Source organism: Eurypyga helias, unplaced genomic scaffold (genome assembly GCF_000690775.1).
Source record: "Eurypyga helias isolate BGI_N326 unplaced genomic scaffold, ASM69077v1 scaffold33121, whole genome shotgun sequence".
NCBI lineage: Eukaryota > Metazoa > Chordata > Aves > Eurypygiformes > Eurypygidae > Eurypyga > Eurypyga helias.
Genome location: NW_010230757.1, coordinates 1 through 27,846, shown reverse-complemented (window position 1 = coordinate 27,846; position 27,846 = coordinate 1). Strand labels below are relative to the sequence as shown.

Genomic DNA, 27,846 nt, shown 5'->3' with positions numbered 1-27,846 from the left:
CTGCTCAAATAAACCCACACAACATACCGCTCTGTTACAGTAAGGCTGAAGAAAAGAAACTCAATTCTATTTCTTTATAAACAACTACGTTTATAAAACATCAGGAAAAAGCAGCAGTACAACAGGTTAACTGTCACCCTTGCAAGGTCAGGTACTTCATAATGTATCTCCATTGAAGAAATCAACAGTTCATCAACTGGCAGAGCACTCTAATGTTTGAAGTTCGGCAAGCGTTAAGAGTCATCCAAAGTAGCAGTAAGTCGTGTGAACATCTTCATTTCAAAATCTGACAAACTAGTTTATTGCCTAGAGGGGACAATTTCCATAGAAAGAAATTCTGCCATTACGTTGGAGAAAACATAAATTTGTGCAAGGGAATACTGTGTCTTAAATGAAGACCAAAGTTACTTATTCCACTGATTAGCTGATCTGCTTCAATACAACTACAAACCCCTTGTGATTAACTTAGTGTTATCTAACGTTTTGCTAATCATTGCTAAGTGCTAATGACTAAGGTACCATTAACTGTCAGTAACAGGTCACTTGACCAGCCAGCTGCTTGTCAGTCATTACAACACTGCATTTTAAACCTGCTTCATATCAAGTGGGTTGTTGATCGACTTAATGTATGACTCCTTTTCTCAAAGATTGAGGGAAAACTGACCAAGGAAGGAGAAGGAATACCCTGTTGGGGAAGAAAAAAAAAAGTTACTTTATCATTTATTAGCCAATGTCCACAGTGCAGTAAGCATTTCTCAACCTTCCCAAAAGTGTAAGAAATCTTACAGTAGAGAAGACATTTAAGATGGGTGCTGTTTAACTTTTCTGTTCAAAATCCAGAAATGCTGAATCATTGATTTCAAAAGCTGCCAAACAAGTAGAATGAATATTTTTAAAAAAAAACAACTGCGGAAGAAGTATTTTCCTGATTACCAGCCTGGAGAGATTCAGAACGCCAGAACGTGTTTGTGAAGAGTAGCTGTTAACCAACTGTTAGCATTCATCCTGCATCATGCTTTTTGTGGCAATAATCTCTCTCCAAATCGAAGGCAAGATACATTATGATTTCTTCGAGAAATGGAGCTCCCTCAGATCCTACAACTCTCTTTTCTTATCAGCTTTGAGCCCCAAACTGGGCGCTGAACACATGCCTTCTTGGTTACAGAAGGCAACAGACATCCGTGATTTTTCAAAGCTCGATTGAGCTGCGCATGGATGGTGTAAACCAGGCAAAAAGCTGGTTTCTCCGGTGCTAGGAGCATAGGCTGCCTCTGGGACTTGGTTACAGTGAAACCACCACGTCACTACATAGCACTAGAGGTCAACCTCTTGGATCAGCTGAGATTTTATGTTCTTTTTACATTAGACCTCCAGATACTTTTACATGCAATATTCTGCTGCTCCTTAAGGCACTGCCAAGCTTTCCAGCGTATAAACAGGTCACGGTAACCAGGCAGCTGGCTGCACCCTGGTACTTCAAGATTCTTTTAAATACAGATATTTTGAGCAGGTAAGGATATGCCACTTCACTATGAAGTCTAATGCCTGTTTATGGCATATCTTCTGTTTGCCATCATAGGCAATATTTGAAAATTAAATCCTAAACTCCTCTTTTTATGGCAGCTCTTATTAGACTCTAAAGTTTTTTTATACAGGATATTTTTTCTATTTACAGGTAGAAGAACAAAAACTTAAAACCATCGATAAAATTAGCTGCTCAAGACTTCCTTGCAACCAAGTTAAAGAACCCTGGACAGTGAGCTGCACTGCGACTTGGACAAATTAACTGAAACAATAATTTGAACTGTAGGTAAATCAATTAAGAAATAAAACTCTGAAAAATGAAAGTTAAAAGGATTTGTGAAAGTGTTAACATTGCACCCAGAGCCAGAAATCGACCTAGACCACGTGTGAGTGCTGACTCCAACTCCATGCATTAGAACAAGTCCAAGAAAAACCCAACACCATTTAACACACCGTGTGGATTCCAGGAGTTTATACAGTTGTACTATACTGCATTTGTTTAGAAGATTCAGGATTTTTTTGCTCACTTCACACAAGACGTGCATTAACAGTCAGGGTTTGACATACAGAATTTTTCAGAACCACACTGGTCATTATCTCCAGCACCATCACAAGTGGTAATAACAACAGACATAGCACATGATCTGTCCAAGGCATGACCATTTAAGTTTTCCAAGTTGGAAGAGGTTTTTTCTTCTACGGCATTTGAAAGACGAATATTTGGAGAGCCAGGACACAGCACAGGTCGAGGCCTGGAATTATGTGAGCTCCAATGAGAGTTGGAGCGATGAACATTAACAGCACATTTGACAGATCCATTTAGGCTGCATGCAGAAGTTGAACGAGCAATCTACAATTAGGAAGGGGTTCAAGAGTTAGTCCAAAGAAGAAAAAACCCAGGCATCCAAACTTTACTTATATCTTTACTCCATAGTCTTTCTACATCAAAAACATTGCCACATAAGCACAGGCCAGGATTTTATTTAAATAAAACAGGATGTTTGAATAACATCTTTGACACTCTCAATGGGCTCAGGACACGTTTCCTGCAGCTTTAGTTTTCCACTCAAGAACTGTACTGGTATTCCAACTCGAGAGGCTGGAATCCAAACCTCACTTTTCCACTCAACCTTATGATTCAACCAAAAAGGCTATATGGAAGGTCAGCAGTGTGAGGGATTGGTTAAAAGCATACCAACATACATGGCATCACTCACAACATCTGCTTACTACCTCAGAGGTGTAAGGACTCTGGGAAGAATTTGAAATAGGAAAAGAGTTTTTACTGCTGCAAGTTCCTATCATTTTGTGGAACAAAGTGGTTTTGTATGGGGTAGACACACACAAAAAAGTGCATGATTTGCATTTTCATGAGGAAATGAGATACAATGCTCTATGAAAATGCTCTATGCTATTTTCTCTCTTGCTCAGAAAATAGCACATCTATTAATGTAGTTAAAAATAAGTTTTCCCACTGCAGATCTTGAAATGATTAAAGCACGAGCAGCACGGGACATTAAAATAACTGTGATCTTGAAAAGGTTTACTTATTTGGCCTACACAGCCAAATCACTTACCGCTAACGACGACGTACTCGTCAGTCGGCTGCCTATGTAACTCTCATTAGCTGAGCTGGGACTTCTTCCTTCTTTAGCACTTTGTGACATTAAAGCCCTTCGAAGAGCTCTCTTTGGTGTTTTTGAGAAAGAGAATGCTCTTGTAACCTGAGGAGTTTGATAAGCAGTTATACACTCACAAAAATCACACTGTAATAACTACTACAATAGAGACTACCATTCCAATTCTGAACATCTGTAGGATGTGTATCAGATGTCAATATGAACATATCATAACAGGCACATCCACAAGGTGATCTGACTCTTACTGCTCCCTACCACCCTTGCTCTTCCCATTCTATCCAAACATGAAAACAATGTGGTAGGGAAGGGCAGAGACTCAGGAAGAAGTCTAAATAAGGTCTAGACAACCAGGTTTCCCCACATCCCTTGGGTTCTTCCAAGTCAGGCCCTCCTCCTTCAAGTTGCTGTTAATTTAGTCTTCAGCAGCTTCCGAACTAAACGAGCCTCTAAAGTTTTCCCTAAGAAACAGTGTTATCATTGTTAACATAGTAATCCTGCTGCAAGGCTGCTGAGTACAGGGAACAGATTTCTCCTTGCAGCGTCATTCTCGATCACCTCTTCTCACACACCACAAACTGCAGCAGAACCAAACACAGTGCACAGCCAGCCTGACAGAGCAGCAGGCAGCCTCCCTCCTGCCTCCCAGCCAGGTCCTCTCAGAACAGGGCACGGTTCTTCGCTCCGTTAGCGACAGCGGCTAAGCCACACACAAAGGAAACCGTACACAGGCCGGCACCAGCATTCAGCACCTACTTCCTTGCTATTTCCAAGTCTATTTTAGTACCAGGACATGCATGGTCTATGCCCATCCTACTTTTGAAGGTACTTGAATTTAGAAAACTGCATGCAGCTTTAAAAAAAGAAAAACAAAACACACCACCACAGAGCTAAGGATTGGGGTTTTTTGTAGTAATATATTTAAAAGATTCAAAATATTAAGCAAAGCTCCATAACTGCCTCAAAAATGACCACATAATACTTATGACTATAATACTTAAGACTACACATAGATACTGTAGAACTACTCCATCAAAACCTCAAACACTCCCCACCTCCTTTAAGGAGCTTATACTTAAGAGTTTTAGCTCAGATTAAGTTTTTCCTGCCATTACTATAAGTACTACAAAACACCTGAAACAGAAATACTAGAACAGTTCCCTGACTGAAGTAGGTTTTACTGTGAAAAACTATCTTTGTAGTGGATCTTACCTTTTTTGATGTTTTCTTTATTGCCCTGGATGCTCTGCTTAAAGTACTGTCCATGTCTTTAGTATTTACTTCAACTGAATCAGGATCAGCAGTATAAATAAGATTTTCCTATAGACAAAGAGAGTCAAATAAATATCAGCACTTGTGAAAAGATCATTCTCTAGCTCATTAGGTGAGATTTAGAAGTTTTAGTTGTCATATTCCTCCATATTTAATTCAATATACAGTGTAAGCAGCTATTTGCTTTCATGCTGTTCCAGGAGATTAACTGTGGGTGCAATCAGTTTATGCCAGCACCTCATCAGTAGGTTCACATTTGGTTTGTTTGATTCAGTTTCACACTCAGGGTTGACCAAATAAAGGCAGTAGTTCTTAAGTATACCTAGGGAGTTTGACAACAGGTATACACCTTGGTTTCACTGACACATCTAGCACCCTTCTCAAGTGAAATCTTAATAGCTCCAGCTATCAAACATGAAGACTAAACCTTCAGGAATAGATATTTCCGATTATCTACAAGTTAGGCAGTGGTTTTCATGCCTCAGTCTAGCATGTACAAAGCAACGTCTGGCTACTTAATAAACTTGGGTTGGGGGGAAGGCCATGCATGGAAGTGAGAAGTTGCTGGGGGCTTTTTTTGTTGTCATTTTGAGGTTTTTTCTGAGAAAAGATAGTTTACCTAAAAAAGTTTAGGCTAAAACCTTCTAAGGACACCAGACAGCGGGCTACATGGCCCTTCTGAGCGACTAGAGCAGTTAAAGCCTTCACTGCCACCGTGTGGCAACAATACTGGCTAACTCTCACACAACGCTCCAGAGTTCTTGAAAACCAGGGAAGAAGGGAAGCGTGCTTAAACTGAAACTCAATTTGACATTTAAGTCAGCAAGAAAAGCATTATATAGTTGGTACAAAGCAGTAGTTACAGAAGTTATAAAACTAATGGGATCCATCAGTGTAGGTTACAATTTGTCAGCAGATGACTCTGAAAGTCCTGGAGCAAGAGAGAATGACAAAGATTTAATTTCTACTAGGAAAACCCAAAAGTTTTCCATCCATGTGTGTAACATGTAACACGAGAGACTGAATATAAGCACCAGACAGACTGAAATAAGTTAACAGTTCTGAATCAGTATGGTTTCCTATTCAGTACCTAAAAAAGAAAAGCACAAAGCCAACTTTCGTATTCATAAGTCTCTAGAAGACAAGCCAAACAAAACTAAGATGCTATTTTAATTATTTAACCACTTCTCCTGAAACAAGCATGTCAAAAAAAAAACCCCACACCACTCAAAAATCAGAGACAACCAAGCACTGTACACTAAGAGCACTATGCAGAACACAAAACATTTCTAGCTTAAACCCAACTTGGTTCAGGTGTACGCACAGCACTTTTCAGAGAATTTGGATGACTGATATGCATACACTCTTACGTAATTAAACATTAGCTGAAAGTCTCTTGCCCTGATTAGCGAGAAATTAGTTTTCTGGCTGTGGAAAGCCCACACACTGAACTTGAAAACGTGAGGCGGCCAGTGCCTCCTTCGCTTCCCGGTTTCCAGGTAGTAAGCTTCTGCCTAAAGAAGGAAGATGCATCATGTCTCCTACATTATGGTGCCCATGCAGATAAGGTGTAGAACAAAGAATACAACCTAACAGACTTACACCAAACCACAGGATTCCTAATGCTAGGAATGTAAATTAGAACCAAGCCACGAAAACAGCAGGCTGAAGACAATCCTATTTAGACCTGCCCTAATGAAGATGTGGAGTGCAGAGTGTACACTATTCATAATTAATTTGTGGTAGGGCAAGGATGTGATTCTTGGGTTTTAAGTACTTCTACAGAAGCTAACTTCCAGGCTGCTTCCTTTTCCACCTTTTAACCACTCACTTGCAGACAAGCTAGCAAAAGTGTTTTCTGCTCTATTTCACCTCAAGCATGTCCACTATTAAGAATGTCTTCAGCTTCATGTGCTTCAAGCCAAAAAAAGCGAGAAGTATTTCTGATCAGCAACATGGTTCCAGAGCACTTACTGCGTCTGCTTTACAAATGGTGTTAGCCACATGCCGACACAACGTCTTCAGCCAATCTTCCTTAGGAGGTTCTTCAGCTGTCATCTGGAAACTGAGTAGCTTGTTGTTGAGTTCCGTAGGTGGCCGCACAACTAAGGCAAAAGCTTTATGGCAGTCTACAGATTAAAAAAAAAAAAGGAGGTAAAGAGTTAAGACAAAGAATAATCATTTTTCATATAATTCAGGAGGGAACCTTCGAAAGATTAACCTTCCATCTGCCAGGAGTGAGAGTTAGGAAGAATATGATTTACAAAATAGCTGTTGTATCACTTGCAAGAGCACAGAGTTCTGTCAGCATCCTTCATCAAGAAGCCACCATCACCTGTTCATGCAACAGTTGTTTCTTCACCAAATAATCTGCATACTATAGTCTGGAGACTAGTCAGTCTTTACTGGATATCACAGTAAATATTAATCTCATTCTCTAGCTCATGAAATGCTGGACAGATCATTTCTTTATCAGAGAACAAGGAAAACAACATTTACTCTATTTTGTAAAGTAGAAAAAAGCAACAAAGACATCAGTACTAAATATGACTCATTAAAATAGTCAAATTACAATGTTTTCTCTATTTAAACTTGACAAACATTGCTCACTTGATAGCAGAAAATTAATCCATTGCTGATACCCTCTATAGCAGACAGAGCTGAAGCATGCTAAACACAGTTGAGAGAGAAAAAAACCCACCACCATCAGTACTGGAAAAGCAGTCCTATAAGACAGCGTACATAAGAGTAGCTGACCTCTCCCAAGATACGCGTACTCATGTTCTGAGCAAATATTACATGCTATGCTTACAAATGGCTCCCATCACCCAAGTCCCAAAGTAAACTAAATTGCTGCACAATAATTTAAAAATAATTATTATGAGAAGCCTAAAGTACCTTTTAAAGAAAGCAGGTAGGCATCATATTTACTACCTACCCTCTTTGTCATTTCTACTTTTATTAGGTTTCTATGTTCCGGTGTGTCAGAGAACAAAGCAGAACACTTACGATGTGCATACCATCAGCTACAGTGGCATACAAAATCCATCTTTCTAGGGTATTGATCCAGAAACTAGTCTGACTAGACTTCCAAAGAAGTCCATATCAAGGCTGGAACAGTATTGCAGCAGGAGTCCTGCTGCTGAAGCAAGGCATTGCTTCAGTGAAAGCCTTACAGTCTCAGAATGGCAAAGCAGTCACAGAAATCGTCATCTACCTCTTTCTTGTGAGATGTTAAGTACAGCTCCCCTGAGCTTTAATACCACCAGTTAAATGGAGATCTGGTTTCACAGCAAAGGCACTTGTCTCTGGTCAGTCCAATGGGTTACAAAGCTAAAGCAAAAAAGTCTAAAGCTGTCCAACATACTCCTCTGTTTAACTCACACTGCCATTGGGTGGGCTTAAGCTAACATCTAGTATTTCTGCCAAATTCAGCATCCCACAGCGATTCTTGAAAAGCCAAAAGGTGTCAATGCAAGGAATTCTGAAGCCGATACTGAGATTCAAACAGAAGCTTATTTTAACGTCACATACATAACATAGCATACCACAAATACACCTTAGCATTCCATCCCACAACAGCAGACCTTCATCCTTTATACCCTAATCCACAGTTTTCATTAGCTACCACAGCACTTCAAAACATACAGACCTTCCGTCTCCCTGATATCTAGGACTTTCTTGATCTGGGAGAGCGGCATAAGAACAACATGCTTGAGAGATGCGGGAGGCCTCGTGTGGCCATGTGGACTCTTGAAAGCACCGATAACTTTATGCCGTTTCCTTGCAATCTGCAGTTAAATATGACAGAGGTTAGAGTTAGAAAGTCTATTACCATTGTTCTGTTTCTCTTCTTTTGCCTCCTAGTACATAGGAACGCACAGAAAGCCTTGCTACAGAAGAACACTCTAAAGAGTATTTTACTCTATTTACCACATAAATCTTTAAGGAACTTAGCTATCTCGCCATTCGCTGTCTACAGTTCAAGTGGCTCAGCAATACTCATTACTTAGCATCAATACGCTCACCTCAAAAATAAAATAAATTTTAAAATCAAGAGAGGAAGTAATTTTGCATTACAGACCTCAGTTCTACCCTGCATAACAGGCAAGGGCCCTTTGAAACCTACCAAGGTAGTATAGGTTTAAGCTGAAAAGACAATATCTCTGTGCACAAACTAACTTAGGCTGTGGCGTGTTACGTCCTAGAAATATCACTTGCCCTTGCTTGCGCAAGCAGCCATCACGTGGGTTTTGCAGTGGAAATCGGTCAGTCAGTTTTTACTTTACATTAGCACATAAGTAGTATGTGAAATACCCAAGTAAGGTATCTTCAATTGCTTGCACCTCATGCAAGAGAAGCCAAGAAGCTTTAATAAGTGTCTTGATTTTTCTTTCCTTTTTTTACAAGAAGTGACAAACTTGACCCCGAGAAGACTTCATCACTAGCCACAACAACAGGCTTTTGTCTCTAAGTGCTGCTTACGACTGCACTAGTTTTGGATTATTTTAGAGTTGGCCTTCTATGAAGACAGTGTTCTTCACTGTTGTAAGCAGTAACAAGTACCTTCATAGAGTCCTTTACAACCTCAACTTCACATAAGTCTCCAAAACTTATTTAAATTATTTTTCCCTCCTAGTTCTTCCTGACATACTGTTAGTCTAAGGCATTTAATACACTCAATTCTAGGTTTTGTAGCCTAAAGTACAGACTGACCTACCTCAGAGACACACTATTTACTCACAAAAAATAAGACAAAACTTTAAAAGGACAAACACCCTGCTGAGCCAAAGGCTCAAGCGCTTTTTCATCCATTGGTACTACTCAGAGTGCTGTTCAAATAAACATTTCTTTCTCAACATAGTAAGCTGCTTTTAAATTTTTCAAATGGCTGCAAGACGTTAAGGACTACATTAACACCTCTCAACCATCCAGAATTGACTAGCTTCTTGAGTTGGCTTACACAACAGCTAATGGAAAGGCAACATCAGCATATGTTGAGCTATCAGCTTTCTGTGACTGAATTCTGCTTCATAGTTTTTGAATTTTACTTTTTTATACCCCTTAGTAGCATAAAACCTTTTGTAATTCAGTTCATGAGATTTATATAGTCATCTTACCTCTAGGCAATCATTGAACAGAAAGAGAGTGACCTGTTCTCCCCTGTCACAGAGGTCATCACCAAGCGCTACAGTTTCCAAACGCTGAACTAAGCTTCGGTGAGAGGACAAGAGATTGGCCTAAGTGATAGAAGCAAAAGCTTATTAAGCATTTAGTTCAAGGGCTGGATTACTGCTTGCTTACAACTAAGCACTAGAAATCTGTTTAAACCAGCACCGTTGCATTGTAAGCTCACATTCTTCTGCAAAGGGAACAAACAAGTGCAGAGTCATTACAGCGGTCTTCAGCTTCAGAGAAACTACTTACTGGACATCCATCAACTTCATAGACCACGTCAAAGAACTGCCTTTGTGCCTCTGTTTTTCTTTTGTCTTCATTAATGTGTCTGAAGGAAGCAGATGATATTTATCTTCAGTATGAAATTACAGTAGATGAATGAACTGCGTTTAAGACATACAAAACCAATGAAGCTAAACGTTCAGAGATACAGTTTGCACAGCAGCATTGGAAAATACAAAGTCAACCACACTTGCTCACTGAGGTACCCAAATACCATATGCTAAGCACACGGAAACTTCAGATCTAGAAGAATGTTCTTGTCAAGTTATTAGTAGTTGACACACCATTCAGTTAATACATAATTTCTCTCCCCTGCCGCATAAGACTTTGAGCTAGAGACCAACCCAATGCACTTCTTGGAGCCTGCAATTTAACCCTCCAAAAGAGGGCTGCAGCTCACCAAGAAGCAAATGTGAGAATAATTACAATTTTAAAGTTGTTAAAATCAGCAAAACATTTAGCCAATTGATACAGAAGGTCTTATTGCTGGAGACATATGCTATATTCCAAAAGAGGTGAGACTTCAATCTAAACAGCTTCAGGTTTAAGCTAATTAACTGGTGGAATGGTGCCAAGAATAGCTAATACAGGACCAGAAGAAAAGCTGATTTTCCACCAATAGCGTGTCCTTTCAGTGGACACATGCATAGAACTAAGATTTAAAGACAAAATACATCTCTTCATTCTGGAGGAAACTGGTATAAACAAGAGTTGGAACAGACCAAAGGACACAGGAGGTTCAACTCTTTGTACTGAGACAGGGAGTCAGGGAGGTTCAGCTAGAAGTGTTGGGTAATGACACAGACTCCTTCAAGAGCGCTGGCGCAGTGACAACAGCGGCAAAAGGGAGACTGAAGAACACGTGCTACGCTGTGTACTTACACGGAGACTAAAGTTAGGGCAACACCACACTAAGAGCAGTGTAGAAGGAACAGAGATCTACATGTCTAACAGGAAGTTTCATAGAATGACCATCACTTACGTCATCACTTCCTTTAACGATTCAATCGCTCTCTCTAGAGTTACTTTATCTGGGTTCTCATCTGCTGTATGCTTCTTAATATCTACAATTAAAAAAAATTATATATAAAACCTACACGTTACAAGCACCTGAAAACACAGTTTAAACTTGTTTTTTTTCATACTTAAGTCAGATGAGATTGTGCATGGGCAATCGCTGCTCAACCTATCTACTATACAAAACCCAACCCCCACACTATTAAAAAAAAATCAACAGAACCACATGTTGCTTTTGTTGAAGTGCAGAGACAAGCACAGAGTTCTTTTTCAAACTGAAACAAAAGATGGTGGTTTTGTTATTTTTTTTTAATTAATGTAACCATTACGGCAAGTGGTTGATACCAGGTGGAACACGCGAAGCTGTAAGCCTTGTCAATACTGCCTTGTCTCTAGCTTATGTTAACTGCCTTTGAATGTCAATTATATTTGTGTCTGAACAGACAAAACTGTTGTCAGAGCAAACTTTTCCTCTACCTCTATCCTGCAGACAAATATATGAACAAATGAGATTTTGCCTAAAGCATGCCTTCTCCAGTAATTGGTCTTGCTGACTGCCATTAAGCACGATTAAATCCCAAAATCAGGCTTATTTTACATGAGAAAAGCTCTTGCTAATTATGACAAAAGCAGATGCTATCTTGGTTTTAAAACCTTCATATACAAACCAATAAAATAAAAGTTTTATTACCATTTAGTAGTAGAGCAACACTAGGCAGCCTTTGAACAGGACGGATAAGGAGTTCAGCTAGGCTTTGGCGGCCACATTCAGGTTTTGCTTGGTTTATCTGGGGAAGAGAAAGGGGAAAAAAGAAATAGTTCTTACATTTTTTCACACACAAACCACACCAAAAACCAGAAACTAGGAGAAAAATAGTCTTCCTTGAAACTGGCATTGCAGTAAAAGTCTGAGAATCATTTACCACAGATACTGTCATTAACAAGTCATGTTAAAAGCACATTATACTCAAATCTGTGCAGGACTTGAGTTTTCAGAATGTTTAGTTTTAAACTGTCCATATCATCAACTCCACAGTCCTTGCTGCAGCTGCTAGTGCAGAGTAGGACAGGGGACAGCCCGTTCTCTTATTCATTTCCCCATCTTTTAGTTATCAATACCTGGATGTAATTCCTGGGGCCTCAGAAAACACGAGCTGAAATCTGTCAGTTTGATTCCTCCACTATTTGAGACAGACTTGTTGGATATAGAAGAGAAGTTAAAGCTCCACTGCACTATTAATCAACTATATACCTTTAACTGAAAGCTCAAGAGTCTTAAGAGACTCATCTTCAGATAACTCTTTCTTTGTAGATCATCTTCCTGTTAGATCTTGACTGTTATCCTCCTATTCATTAATCACAATAATACTGAGAGATTCTACCTCCTTTACAGCTGCTGAAGCAAGATAAGCTATTTCAGAAATACAAGTCTTTTAAACACAGGGAGGGGGAACCAATAAAAAGCAGCAGCTCTAGTTATCTTTACAGAATTGAGAAGACATGTATTTGGGAGAAAGTAATAGTAATTAGATAGCACTTTTTCCGGAAAAAAAATGAACAAGTAACCAAACTACCTTGAAAGCTGTCTAACAGCAGAGGAACTGGACCTCTCATGAAAGAGTCTTACAAGGAGCTTGAGAGATTGAAGTTCAAATCCTTCCTAATTCTATCTCACCGGGAGATGTTCACATTTATCCAAGCTTCCAAAAACGACACATTCTTCCACCTATTGCGTTGAGTAGTTACTTGGACTCCCTGTTCTACTCAAAAGACTTAGTTCTGCACACACTTACCTTTAGGAAGGCATGGAACCTTGGCTTCTGTTTTTCACATCTAGTAATAGTCTCCTTGCTCATTTCAAAGAAATTCACAAACGGAGGGTATGTTTTCAACAAGTCTTTCGACTGAAAGAAACAACTGTTAGGGCTCTGTTTTACATATTATGTAGCACTGTACATATGTTCATACGCCCTGAGCCATACAAAGCTGCTCCAAGGCACATTTCAATAAAGAATAATAAAAAATGCGTTGTAAACCCATGCGTGTTCACAGAGCAAGTTAAGAAATTTTTGCATGCCAGATGCCCAAGACTCAACGCTGCTGACTGAACACAGACCTCTCTCAGAAACATTGAGTACACACACAACAATCTTAGAAGCTGCTGAGCAGCTCAAGTAGAAGGCAGATTATCACCTAGCAAGATGCTGCTGGTGAGAATTTTGGAAATTTCAGACAGGTATTTTCTCCAGGTACTGCAATCACCTTTGAAAGACATTGAACCACTAGAAGCAATACCTTAAACTGAAAACTTATGAATGCCAAATATTTCTTGCCTCAAAACCATCAAGTCAGCAAAAACACAAGATACCTAGCAGACTACTTAGATTAAAATGCATTTCAATCCCAGACCTGGCTTTCCTGTTCTGAACATGCTATACTTGGGAAAACAAAGAGTTCTTATTCACTTACACATTTCAGGTCTTGAAGGAAGAACACAAGTTCCCAGAAAAAGTTCTTTTCTACCAGTTATTTACTACTGATCAGAAGCAGCAGATAGCCAAGGTTACAGGAAGAGCCCCTTTTAATGTCTGAATAAAAAGCATGTCTGTAGTGTGGCAAATTACAGTTCTCAAACCATATCTATTTGGAGTTTTACCCCTTCCTACAAGTGCACATACGCTTCACCTTGACATAGATTACCTATACAAAATGCGGCATCTAACCCAACTGAGAAGTCTAAACAAAAAATACAATGATACAAGTACGCATTCTTTCTCACTGAGCAGTGTTTTGATTGTGTTTGCGAGCTCCTACAAATGGGTATTCATAAGGCAAAACAACAGCTTTCATGCATTAAGACACAGAAACTTACATATTTAAGAATGACATCACCAATACTTTTGCTTTCAGTCCAATTCATCATAAGATCTTCCAGGTCTTCCTAGAATACATTCAGAGATAAGGGGGGAGAAAATGAGAATGAACTGCATAGAGCTGTAAGATGGGATCAGTGTTCTACCAAACACTTAATTAGCTGTGTGTCTCCATGCTGACTGCACTGGCAATCCTAAAAACCATACAATTTCACACTAAGCCCCTTTCAGTCTACTGAGAGCTGAAAGCAAGAGACATCTGCCTTACTGAATATATAGCTTTGAATCAACCCAAGCAGAGTCTAGCAGCGTATCAGCACTAGCCAACTCCGCTGCATCCAACACACTACAGAGCGTATCCCAAATGATTATTAAAAAAGAACATGCAGAAGGCAGTTGTGCCCTCTTAATTAGAATTAGTTCAACTAATACAGGACTCTTAAGCTCATAAGATAGGACCGAAATAGAACTAGCATAGATTTCCCTCACTTGCTGCACCAGGGTGCAAAGGAAAGTGAGACCAAGCTGTTAAGCCTGATCCTGATCAAGTTGATACAGACTTATTCACTGTCAGCTAGGAACAGGGACAGGAGGACACAGCTGTAGGTTCAGGATTCACCTTAAGTAAAAAGTAGTCACCGTTAATATTGGCTTGTTGCTGCTACTTCCCTTATCTTTATTACACCAGAGATGGAAGGCAAACACAACCACTACACCTAGGCAACTCTGTCTACACTGCTGCAGGTGAACTCTACTTGACACATGGAGAGACACGCTCCGCTTTCATCTCAGTGCACACAGTCCTATCTGTGATTAACTAGGCTGGATCCCAGCTGTTGGAAAAAAAGGCAAAACAACAAAAGCCCAAGCCACTGAGGTACAGGCAGTCCGCAAGTCCCTCTATTTTAAAAGCCCACTGTGAAACGCAGACAGGAACAGACATATGCCATTTTTTTAAGGAGATCTTATGACTTCATATTTGATGAAGACTTGCATTGTAGTGTATTTTAAGACCCAGAGATGGCTCCAGAGAGCACTTACAATCCAGGTCAAAACACAATAAAACAAGCCTCAAGAAAACAAACAATCTCACAGGGAATTCTAATCAGGTCTTATTAGGCCTCAGTACCAGGTCAACTGCTTCAAAGGTTGAAACACAAGCTGACAGTTTCTGACAACTGGTTCAAAGCCATTTAACGAGAGATCAGTTTTTCTACCAAATGATAGCATTGTCCTTATATAAACATGTCTAAAGCCCAGGAAAACAGCAATTATCTTTGCTGGGGTTTTTTTTGTGGGGGTGGTGGTGGTTTGGTTTTTCGGCGGGTTTTTTTCCCCTAGTTCCATAGCTTTAACTATCCTTCCAAAAATGCTTGCTTACTGCTTTAAACAGAAACATGTATGCTATCAGAACTTGTGAGAGGAAGACTACCACTTGATATCACTGGCCCTTTCGACCAGTTTTGTATCAGTTACAGAAAACCTTCAACAGGAAAAGATACTAAAATGGCAAAAAGGAGAAGCCAGCTCATGAATGACAACATTAGTTACAAGCACAATACCAAGACTTCAGATCACAGAATCAGTACGGTTGGAAGAGACCTATAAGATGTATTTATAAATAAGTGTTAAATCTTAAAGCATACTTTGAATTTGCACATAATTCCAGAGGTTAAACAGTATGTAACAGCACCAGGATGAATCTACACCTACCCAGCAGCTACAACTTAAAGCATGCAGAAAAGATTTAACGTGTATATCAAAGCTTCTCCTGCAGGGGAGAAGTTGCAGCTTGCCTTGATTTTAGTATGCACATCAAGAATGTCCGGAATGCTGCCAAATATGGTCTTAATCTCTTCCTGTGCAAGGATCGGTCCTCCAAGCTGTCCTTCCTTCTCCAGTGGAACTTGAAATAACTGATGGAATTAGACGAAAAAGTTAATACCCTCCCAATTACCACACATGGTGTTAGAAATAGTTATGAAAGCAAGTGTTCTCCTTCCAGACTGTACTTTCCTGTAGGTACAATGCTGAGATAATCCCATTTACCAAGAGCGGGTTATGGAGGAGCAGTTTTAAGATACAAACATTCAGCTCAATACATCACTACAGCATAAACCCCCTTTCATCTACTTTTCTTCTCATACACATCTCAGCTCATTCTTTAGGTAGTTAATCAGCTGTGATGGAAACAAAACTTCTAGAAATTAAGCTCTTCCTGTAAGGTGTTTGCTATTCTGCTCTTCCTGAAATAATTAAAAAAAGGGGTTTTCCTCCCACCACCTCTCTGTCCACTAGTAACTTAAAAATCTCAAGATCATGAATATCCTTTTCCCGAAACTGAGTCAGTTTGTATAGAATAAGCCATATAAACTGCAATACCACTGCAGATCCCACGTTACAAATTGTATTTTCCAGACTATTATTAACAGATACTGAACATTTTTATCAGTAAAATTACATGAGACTGTTTACACTGTCATCTTTTTATGAACTTTTGATGTACTTAAGCTCTTCAAAGCCTGCTGATCACAGGTTGCAATAAGATGTTTAGTGTGTAAATCCATGATCATTTATAATTGACCTGTACTTGCTTTCAAACCAGCTTACCTGAATGATTGTTGTTAGAATATCAACGTAGTTACTTTCTGTCTGATACAATTCCTTTGCAACCTGCCACCTTGCAGACTGCTTTACTGGAAGAGGAGTTGAGTTTTTGGAAGGCCTTGAACAGGATTTTGGCGTTTCTGATGAAGAGATATTCCCAAAAGACAGTAAGAGCTCTATTACAATAGAGTCCTTAAAAAAGTTCACTCTCAAAGACAGTAAAGAAAACCACCTTCAGAATTTTCAAGGGGAAGTAGCTTGTGGGTTTTTTAGTCTATTATGTAGATTATTCTATAGTTATCAGAGCTCTTTCTAGAAAATTGCTTTGTTTATTACAGCCTAATTATAGAACAACAGTAATATATTACTCCCCAAATAAGTCTGAAACTAATAAGCGATTTATGGCCATCTCCATGATTTAACCTTATGATGTTTAGTAGGAACCGAGGATTAGGTGCTGCACATTATTTATACATACACAATGTATAAAGTACTTCTCAACTTTTAACTTCACTGTGTAAAGAGTTATCTTTCAGCTGTCTACCATCCTTGCATTAGGTATGTAGTTCAAAACCATTTATTAAAATCAGTCCTTACATGCAACACCTATATTTCATCCTATTGCTGTGCAAGGAAGACACAAGAAAGTCATTTGTCTTGCTAAAGCCACGGTGGACGTGAAACAGTCCATTAGTTTTAAATGCGTGCTCATGTGGTGAACCTCAAAGACCTGTACTCACTCATTCTTACGTCCAGGTTCATTACTGTCATCATTACTGTGAAATAACTAACTGTTGCTTTCAAAATAGCACTTTTTCTACAACTGTCTGCTGATATTTCATTAGAAGACACTTCTGTACCAAGGGTTATGAGTGTTAGCATGATCTAAGAAGGCTGGTCTTTGACAGTGAACTGCTGTATTCCTTCTGAATTACCACTTAACAGGTTGTGCCTCACTAGGACTTCTTATCTGACTTGTATACAGGGGCTTTTTTAAAGAAGTAATAACTCCAGATACCTCCTCTATATGATGGAACTTTTTTTTTTCCAGCCTCATGTATTAGCTTGTGACTAATCCAAGGTTTTGCAGTTTCCTCTTCCACAAGAATCACGTGCAAAGATATTAAAATCTCTTTACAAAAATAACTTAGAACCAGTTGGTGATTTACATTCCTGTGAAGTTTTAGACATGATAGTTTGCTGGCACAGATAGTGTTACCTCAACAGAACATTCCAAAAACCTCGGACTTCGCAGCAATATTCCCTTTAGGAAAGAAGCTGCTCTCCTTTCTCCAAGTATCCTACAGGAAAAGTTTTTAGATTATTTACTGCTAACTACATGGCTTATTTGCTGCAGATTTTCAGACCGTTCGAAGCATTTTGGAGTACCACTGTATTTCATATTTTGCAACTCCCTATCTTTTCCATGTTTGCCTTCAGATATCCACATGCTTACTGGGATGACAAGAGGCAGCCTGGCCTGTGTCTGAACTCTTCACTGCAGTCTGCTTTCCACACACTTTGAAAAGGAGACAGCCTGGAATTACTTAGGAAACCTCTAAAACCTCCCTAACACTACCACTTGTATGCAGAGAGCTCTTAAACATTGCAAGTGTGACTGAATGAAGGCTTTTAGTTCTACCTCCATTAGTAGTGCTTGACTCTGGAGTGTTGGAAATATCCAGCAAAGAGCCAATAGAAAGCGAACGTTCCGCTGACGGGCGTTTCCGAGGAGGGAACGGCGACATGTCCGTTTCTCTAGTCAGCTGCGCAAGGGTCTCTTTCAAACGACGTCTTTTGCGATTGCTGTTTGGAGTATTCAGAGAAAGTAGAGACACCGACTTCTTGAGGCCAGGACTCTCTGACTACAGTAAGAGAAAGTTTAGTTTAGTGGTTTTACCCTCTGTGTCCAGCTCAACTCAATACAAAAGCAAGTTAATTGCAGAGATCAAGACACAATATAACTCTTCCTAGGGAAGCCAAGGGAAAACGGGTGTTTTTTTCTAATCGGAAACCACACTAGTATTTTGCTTGACTAAAAGCAAGTCCAACCTTTGGGAAACAGACAAAAGTTCTTTCCAAATCAGCATTCAACATGTAACATTTGTAACGGATTATCTGAAACCTAAACGCAGCTTTAAAACACTTGATCCCTGGCCGCAAGCATGCTATGGCGCACGCCAATTTTACCACCAGATACACGTTGTGTATTACATCAGGGAGTACAACATACCTTCTCAAATAAATACATGGACTCTCCAGCTCTGGCGTCCATTTGAATGCTTCCCCAGAACCACTACAGGAAAAAAACTCCACATTAAAAACATTCCACAGCTTCACCCAAGGTTAAAAATATTCAGTTATACATACAGAAGTCAGGCAGTTTGGATGCTACATGCAGACATGTGGCTTATTCTGAAAAAAGTGTATCTGACATACTGAGTATTGCACAGCACTCTTCTTGCAAGAATGTGTCAGCACTAACCTCTTGCTTTACAACATAGAGTTTTTTCAAAGGTTCAAATGGAAGATCTTTTACTGTACTTTCTTCAACCACTAAGTGTGTACACCTTTCATCACCAACTGGTAAATAATGTCCCCCTAGATTAAAAAAAAAAGACAGATTAGCAAGGCTGAAGAATATTATTGTTAGAAGTTAGCAGCTCACTTGATAGTTCTGCGGCACCTATCATGAATGAGACAAGAGCCAAAGAGAGACAAACACTCCAGTGAGCTAATCAGCTGTCAGGCTTACATAACACCCCAAATATTATCAGCAACCAACAGCTCTTAGGAAATAGGACGTAGCATGCAGCAACAAAGTACAGACTGAAAAGTCAAGAGTACATGGAGTTCAGAGGGCATTTACAGCTGTCTGACAAAAAATGCAGTATTCTTCTGGAAGGCTTCTCTTGTTCTTGGAAGAGCAAGCCAAGAATATTCACCCTGAAGGTATCCACAATCTAAAACCTGTGCACGTCACAATCTTTTAAGTAGCTTTAGGTACACAAGTCAGGTGAAAGGAAAAAGAAATAAAGCAAACCAAGCCAATTTTCATCTCCTGAGGAAGCCTTGCTGTTCCGAGCTTGCTCCATCCTCATGTCTACAGTTCTGTTACAAGCAACTCTAGAAATACAAGGCTGGAAACTTGCAAGTTATCTGTTACACCATTACTGTCATTGTAATTAATACTGCACTACGCTACTGAAAAATGGAACACCTCCAATCAAGTGTTTTAGCAGTGATGATTCATATCAAAGTTGTAAACATCGTAGATACTTTCTGCAAATTATGCACAGATGCATACCACAAAGCTGATTATGAAAACTGAAGCAGAAAATACATACTATATAGCAAGTTTCCCAGGGTAACATCAACATCCTATTATTTATACTTTTTAAACTGTCTAGTTTCAATCAGCTTAGGAAGTCTCCATCAGCTACCAAAACTTATGTACACACTGACATTTAAAAGTCAATTAACAGCTCTCCAAGTTGAAGGGTCTTCACTAATACTTCAGGATACACCACCCCGCATTTCAGCTTCAGTGATTTATTTATCACCTATAAACCTCTCTTTTTTACTCATCAACTTCCATAAACAATAACCTTGCATTTCTGTCATTTCTTCCATGTTAGCTTTCTCATCATCAGAGAACCCAAGGAAACTTAACATGCAATCCTGGAAGGGAGGAACCTTGAACTGATTTCTGAAGTCATCATCAGCTGCACAGAAGTCACTGAAAGAAAACACAACAGATAAGCAAAAAGGTCACTATTTAAACAGAAGCTCACAACACTACAGGTGAACAGGATGCAAAGTTAGGGCTGAAGGAAAAGAAACACCTACATTTCATTCCTTTTCTCCCACGCCTTATAAATCCACTCAGCTTTCACAATAGGAGTACCAAGACTTACAGCAAGCTAAAAAACAGGAAAAGCACAAGTTGTACCAATTAAGTATTTCCATTTAAGTCTTTCCCATGTCAAGAAGAATTTGTAACCTGGATTTTGCTTTTCAAGACAGATGCTGCAAAAAGTGAGCATATTCCTTCAAGAACCATCTCCCACTGTAACTCCCAAGAGTTAGAATTTACTAGTTCTTCAGTGACTAGGAGGTCAGATCAAGAGCTATTTTGACACTTACTCAAAAGCACACCATTTTGTCAGTGATGAAGGATATCAGACTAACAAAAACACAAAACCAAATTTCTGTTCCCACGGAATATGGGATTTTTTTTCTGATTTTGATACTTTGTATGAAGACAAACATCCCACTCTGCTTTTCTCAAAGAGAAAGTGACTATTCCAAAGGTAACTTGCGTGACTGCTTGAGAGAAACTGTAAAGTTTTTCTACTTTTGCACTCTGAGTTGGCAGAAAGGAGTGTTTGAACAGTTAGAAAACAGGTCTTACTTGTGACTGGAAGAAATTGAGTACTGAAGGCTCTTGCAAGTTACCTTAAGTTTATTGTTTGGACACACAAACAAAAGGAGGCATGTTGATATACAAACACTTGTTCATCAATGCTTTAAGTACTGATAACATCAGTACTTAAACATTGTGGTTCTTGTTAGTTACTACACTTGTAAATTGCCTGAATGCAGAGATTTTAAAATAGACATTATTTAGATCTCCAACAGAGACAAAGTCATGTCAAAACCAGACGGAGATGAACTCACCACTACAAGTCACTGTTAGTACAGGAAAAAAAACCAGCAACATAACAAGCCAAACTATAATTTACAGGCATTGTATACAAGAGCCAAATTCTGAAAGTTCCCATGAAGTACCAACTCAAGCTTACATACTCTGAATTTGTCTCCACGCGTTGAGTTAGCCACCAGTTGCGTGACTTTTGAGCTGAAGTCCTTCCGAATAATTCCACCCATATGATGAACCAAAGTCACTAGATTAGTCTAAAAAATAAAGACAAAAATAAGTTTACAGCATATCTTTGAAGCGCACAGTGGAGAAAGAGTGGTACGAAAATAGTTTACAAAGCAAGCTACAGGAAGTTACATGTCTAGGAATAGAAATGCTCCGATTCGTTCTTAAAATAACTCATTCACATCTATAGGAGAAAAGACATAGCTGACAGTTCTGGTGTATTAGTTTTTAAGTGTGTCTTGTTTCTTTTTTAAAAAAAACCAAAAAACCCACAAAAAAACCAACAGCCTTGCTGTGTGCTTGAACAAAACTACACCAGCCACCAGTACCCTTGTGATCACCATACATAATGTCTTCACCCTTTCATGCACAATAGATTTGAAGCATGTTATCCTCAGTGATTTAGTCAATTCTACCTGAAGGGACAATCACCAGAATTTGCACAATATTTTTCTGCTAGATTCCAATGGGCAAATCACAAACCTAACTAACCCTAATACTGAGCAAAGGCTTTTGGTTTGGGTTCCCCCTCCTTCCACATAAGATGTGGAGCCATATTGTTGGCTGGCAGGTATCCAAGAGGGAAATTAGGTGCCAACTGCATCGTTGAAACAGAAAAGCAATGTGCCAGAATATCAAACCACTTCATACCTAGACATGCGAAGACTGAAGTCCTGATAGCGAGATCACAGGGCAGCAAGACAATAATGTCTGCAACTGCTCTGGGCAGGACTACAAAGCTTTACATGACAACACTACTACATGTACAAGTAAGATGACACTACTGGGTAAACATCATCTTATCTGAAACCTAAATCTACAAGTTTTTAAGCCCTACTGAATTAGAGCTGTTGAGTGTCATTCAACAAAAACGGCATCACAAGACTTGCAAACAGTTTTGTGCCCATCTTCAAATATCACTGCCTCTGGACATGCAACAAAACAAAAGAACAAAACAAAGCAATTCATTCTCCCCATATGAGCTCTAGTCATGGTTAAATTATGGTTTAAATCATGGTTAAACATGGTGATAGAACAGAAGAATATCTTGAAAATAAACAACGTAGCTTTACCAATCCAAATTGAAAAATAAATTTCTTACTAATTCTTCTTTCTTTCTGAATCCTGTAAAGCACAATACCAAGTTCAACATACTTGCACAGTACAGTGGACGACAGGAGAATGGTAAAGGCTGAAACCAAAAAGCAAGCTTATTAGTCAAAAGCATATTGCTTCCATTCCAGTTTTAACATTATCTTTAATACAATACTATAGTTCCTAACATTAAAAGGCACCAGACATTAATCAGTATTTGTCTGTGTATTCCATTATACCTCAGCCTCAGACGTGCCAGTGTTCTGTTAAAGTAACTAGAACATCCCCAAGGTAGCACTCCATCTTTTTGTTCCTCCCCAGACCATTCCCTCTACATGACAACCTTTGGAAATACAAAGAGCCTGCTGGAGCTTCATTTGTATGCTGCCTTTCCTAATGACACAATCCCAACTAGTGGATCAACAACCCCCACAATTACTACACTAGGTGTAGCCTTATTACTGTCTACCTGTGCTTTCTCACTACATGCAATATTCTAACATGGTATTAGAAACTTGCTCTTCTTAAAATTTGAGGCAAAGAAAATTTATGCTTGATTGACAAAGCAAAAGATGCTTTATCTTGAACACTTAATATTTAGAAGTCACTGCACTAGTGAGCCAACCAGCTGATTTTAACAGAAAGCACCTACCTCTTCTTTTTGTGCGCAGTGCAGTAACACTGGAGGTCCAACGACACGGCAATCGGCTTTGCAGAGGTTCTTAAAGACAGGATCTTGGAAGTCAGATACAACGAAGATGGTCTCAAATTCTGGGGAATCAGAATCTCCAAGCTCTTCTATGGTGTCTGTCTTGATGTAGGGAACTTTAATTTCCTTGATTTATGGGGATAAAGGGGAAAGCATTATTCAGGCAACATACCTGAACTACTGCCAAGATTCAACTGTTTTCTAGTTTGGACCAGTAGAAAAATTTGTGATTCAAATTTCAGAGACACTCTAAGGATTTATGAAAGCTGAATAGGATGCACTGTTCTCTAGCATAAGATCAGCTATGAACTGCACCTACAAACGTGCCTTAAAGCAATTCCTGCTTCTAAAGAACAAGAATTCCAGTTACTTTAGTAATTATGTATCCGTATATACTGATAATGCAGTTTGGGTTTTTTGCTATCTGTAGATATTTTCAGTACTAAGCACAAAAAAGATAAATGGAATTTCAGACTGCCAGACCAGCTTAAAGCACTTCTGGATGCTACTAAAAATTAACATCCAGCTTGCAACAGCAAGCTCCGTGGTGCATAAAGTGCAAAGAACAGAAGTAAATTTTGTTCATGGCCTGATATTTTTAAGGGCTCTAAAAATTTGGTATGCTCCTATTTCAATCATTTGTTCCGTATTTTATTTTCTAGGTTTTTCACATTAAAAAAAAAAAAAAACAGATAACTACTTCTTGCATGTAACTTTAAATGCAGCTTTCAATTGAAAGTCAATTAACCAATTATGAAGTCAGTTCATAGCAAAACCTTATGTGTTGACTGAATATAAACATGCAACCAAATACCTCCATTGATACTTCCATCCCCCGGTTAGAACCCCACTGATTAAGAGCTGCGGATATCACCTCCATATTTGAGAAAATGTAAAGAAGTGCCAATTTTTACAAGCTTAAGTGATAACATCAGGAACATTAGTATATATTGTGACCATTATGCCCAATTAATTGAAGTGTGTGCACATTTCAGTCCCCGTGAAGTACAACATGCTGCATGCAATCTCATGTGCTTAATTGCATGACATACCATATGAATAATACTTCTTATTAGTTTTTCTTCTGATTTACCAGGACTAGTTTCCTTTATCTTTATAACTGGAACTTCCACTATCTTAATGGTCTGTGGAAGAGGAGAACTTTAGTACAGAACCAAACTGGTTACTGGAAGTCTAAAAGCATACCATCCTATCCCAGTGACTCTTTTATCTTAGACGCACATACCTCTAAGGCTTTCAGAAGCTCCTCATGTTTCCCTGCTTCCTGAACCAAAACCACTCTTGTTTCTATTTGAGGCATTTCTTCTGTTTACAAAGAAACAGGGATAATATTCGTATTTTAATAGAAAAATCCATGTTAGGTCTAAAAAAAAAAGATCAATAACGTGTAGAAGAACACAGGCAAATTGCACCCTTTCAAGATACCTTGTTTATCAGGAACAAGCCTGAAAATAAACATTACCCCAAGAAGCCTGTCCTTTAATTAAGACATATCCAAGGGACCATAGAGCCTAAGCTTTCTAGGATATGGTGAAACAAGATCCTGCAATTCACCACCAGTTATCTTACAATCAAGGCAAGAACATGCAAGAAGAGTCAGTGAGGTTGAGGGGGGCAGCAGAAAAAAAGAAATAAAACCAAAGCTATCTTTCCTGACTGATAAGGCCAATTACTTCCTCATAACTGCTCATTTTCACCAATGAATACTGGAACTCAAGTTAAAGATCTTTTTCTCCAGGTGTTAATAAGCTTTCAGAACATGAGAAAGAAGGGACATGTGTTGACTCCATGTCATTTACACCAGAAGACTACCACTGGATTTTAGCTACTGCATTGAAGGAAAACAAAAACACCACTTTTGTTATTTTGGGGGGTTTGGGTTGTTTGCCTTTTTTTTTTTTTTAATGTCAAGATTTGTTCTTGAATTAATTTCAAGCTCAAGACTATTCATCTCCATAAGGACTACCTGTAATCCTACATAACAGAGCAGCTGTTCTTCCCAAACACCAAGGTCAAAATATCACCTGGAATGTTTTACTTCACAGAAAAGGCATCCAATGAAACTAACAGCTTTCTCTACATCAGCCAGAAGACTCATCTGACTTCATGGCTGTAATACCAAATTTTTCTAACAAGATGAATTAAAATTAAGACAGTCCCTTTGGTGGTGAAAGGGCAGCAAGCCAACATCCTTTTGGCTACCCTACATAGAATTCTCTAGTTCAGCAAAGCAGTTTTGGTTTTTCAAAACTACTAGATACTAACAAAGCAATCAGTCATTACAAAAGCAGCAGTCCTAAAATAAGCTTCTCCCATTACCTTCAACATCCAAAACAGATCTAGGAAATACATTTTCTTTGGAGGTTTCTATAATTTTTGAATCAAGAGCAGAAGAATCAGCCAAGATGCTCCTCCCGGTTTCGGACATCAGCGTACTGCTGTCAGCCATGGTTGCGTCTCGTTTCTTTCTTCAACAGCTGGAACGTAAATGTGCTGAACTAAGTTACAGTTGCAAAAAGCTCGTTAACAAGAGTTCTATGACTAAGGCAGCCAGAAGTAACTTCAGACTTGTGAACACAAAACATTCACACTCACAGTGATAGAGCAGTTCTGAAAGTATTAGGAATCACACCACTGGTAGAAAGGACTGACAACAAACCTATTACAGACACTTCTGCGCAGGCTGCTCACTACACAAGTAATTCCTTGGCACAGAAAGCTGCAGAGAGGGTACTTCAACTCTGAGCAGCAGGGAAGCACTAACTCTAGTATTCGTTTTTAAAAGTTTCATAAAAGAAACATTTAACAACTATTTGGTTACATAACAATGACCACTCAGGGAGTATACCTTGCAGTATTTACCCAAAACTGGGTTTCTTAAAATGCATGAGAATCTCTAAAAAGTTAATAAGTGGATGTACGTCTATCTGTATGGTCCACTGTCTTACATTAGTCTATACTGTTGTCTATTTTATAATGGAGAAGGACCCATCACCAGATAAAGAGGCCTCCTGCCTTCTCACAGATATGTTTGATCAGTGCTCTCCCCACCCATCAAATAAAATTGTGACATACTGGAAAGGCAGAACTGTTATTCCTCTCATATTTTGCACAGGTAGCTAACAATCTCTTACCAGAAAATTTGTTCCAAGACACCTGCCCAACACGTAGCACATACGGCTTTGCGCATGCAGCAAGCAGCATGTATTTCCTGTGATTCATCATTCACGTAAACCAGCGTATTTGCACAGCGATATTACACGTTAACTAGATTAGCCACGGTATCTGAACTGCTGTGGTCTAACAGCCTTCTGTATCGCGTTAACTGAAAGCATTGTCCTCAGGACTCTAAACGCCCCTTTAAAACAGTAGCCACCCAAATAAGACGTTAAAGTGTTGTCTGAAGGAGGGCTCATGAGGTAGTAAAAAACAGTATGTACTATTCTCCAGGGGTTTTAAGTTGTGCAATGCCTGTCCAATTACACAGCAAAGTAAAAATCAGAAGACAAAAACCAATGGGTGTTTTGGCATGACAGAAACATAGAAAAAAATGTCTATCTTGTAGAGTTTAGCAGTTCATGTTTGAGAGAATCAGAAGAGATTCATGTCTTCATAACACATCAGGTAAGTTCCTAATATAGTGATGAGCAATAAGTCAGCACTACAAATCTATCATGATTCTGGGAATAGTCAGTCAAAAATTGCAACTAAGGTGGCAATTTTGATGTGTCACACACAGCTGTGCAGGCTCCACAGAATTCAGTTTCCTAGCAATTCCAGTCACCCACCTAGCTTTTTTTTCAGAATAGCTTGCGACCTAGCAGGAGGAAGAAAGTAACTTTAACCAGAAAGTCTTTATGGATCACCTGTCCAGAAGGTTATAAAGATAGCAGCAGGAACTGCTATACAATTGCTTCTTCTTTGGCAGTGAGGGTGGAGGAAAATATTATCTTGGAAGATTCAAATCATATTATTAATAATTATTACCACACAGATAGTAATACATAAAATCAGACCAAAAAACCACCCTCCAGTTAAGGATACCATTAAATTTAAATCCTGCAGATTTTTAAAGAGTCTGAGACACTGGTATGATTCCTGTCAAAGTGTTGTTGCTATACCCAGTAACACACATATGAACGTACACTTATAGAGAACACAGTATATTTGAGAGAAGCCCATACTTTAGGCTGGGCACTGATTTTCTTCACAGCTTTTCCAACTTCTTTATTTAGGGGGTTTCATCTAGATGTATTTAAAAAGATATCCTCCACTTCAAGTCACATATTAATCACATAATCCTATTCGCTAGTCTTACACACTGAAAGTGCCAAGACACAAAAAAGAACAAACAACACAAAGAAGGCATGAACATGACAGTTTCCTCTCACATGAAAAAAGAAAAAGGCAGACCACCATCACTACAGGATTCAGGTAGATCCGAATGACCTGAACGCCCTTATAGCATCCCAATACTTTGTGGAAAGCCTGAACGATACAAAACATCCACACGCTAGAATATGTTTTTAAAGCAAGGAGACAACATTAAAAAGAGGTGTCCCATTTCCCTTCCAAAGAACCAGGAGCAGCGCGATGCCCTGCTGGGAGGCGGCCCGAGTCAAGGTTAGGTACTGCCGGCTCCTCTCACCTTGTGAGCCAACAGGTGCCGGCGGGCCTAGGCCGCTGCCCTGCCCCGGGGAGACCCGCGATGGCCCCAGGAGGGCCCAGAGCAGCAGGGCTGCC

The 27,846-nt window shown here is 39.2% G+C and overlaps 1 protein-coding gene across 2 annotated transcripts; it reads right to left on the bottom strand.

The window, feature by feature from the left end:
• Positions 1-595: 595 nt before the first annotated feature.
• On the bottom strand, positions 596-25,582 carry ECT2 (epithelial cell transforming 2). Of its 2 annotated transcripts, XM_010160846.1 has the most exons (24): positions 25,423-25,582; positions 24,329-24,408; positions 24,135-24,227; positions 23,026-23,208; positions 22,381-22,470; positions 21,200-21,307; positions 20,240-20,313; positions 19,999-20,129; positions 18,876-18,991; positions 18,624-18,686; positions 18,033-18,255; positions 16,394-16,530; positions 15,580-15,699; positions 13,783-13,851; positions 12,704-12,814; positions 11,602-11,698; positions 10,876-10,957; positions 9,861-9,939; positions 9,554-9,673; positions 8,086-8,224; positions 6,408-6,562; positions 4,374-4,481; positions 3,102-3,248; positions 596-685 (listed from the first exon to the last, which is right to left on the bottom strand). In XM_010160846.1, the coding sequence occupies exons 1-24, from the start codon at positions 25,550-25,552 to the stop codon at positions 596-598; spliced, it is 2,745 nt and encodes a 914-aa protein (XP_010159148.1). In that variant the 5' UTR covers positions 25,553-25,582. The 2 variants fall into 2 exon arrangements, with proteins under 2 accessions (XP_010159148.1, XP_010159147.1); XM_010160845.1 differs by lacking the exon at positions 24,135-24,227 and having other exon boundaries at positions 25,423-25,552.
• Between the last annotated feature and the right edge of the window lie 2,264 nt (positions 25,583-27,846).

What these genes read in the sequence shown, in the direction of transcription:
- ECT2 (XM_010160846.1), bottom strand. Translation starts at nt 25,552, where the DNA reads ATGGCTGACAGCAGTACGCTGATGTCCGAAACCGGGAGGAGCATCTTG. An exon ending in ATGTGCATACTAAAATCAAG is followed by an intron (nt 13,852 to 15,579) that starts GCAAGCTGCAAC and finishes AATGTATTCTAG; the next exon opens with GAAGACCTGGAAGATCTTAT. An exon ending in TAAAGAAAACATCAAAAAAG is followed by an intron (nt 3,249 to 4,373) that starts GTAAGATCCACT and finishes CAAACTCCTCAG; the next exon opens with GTTACAAGAGCATTCTCTTT.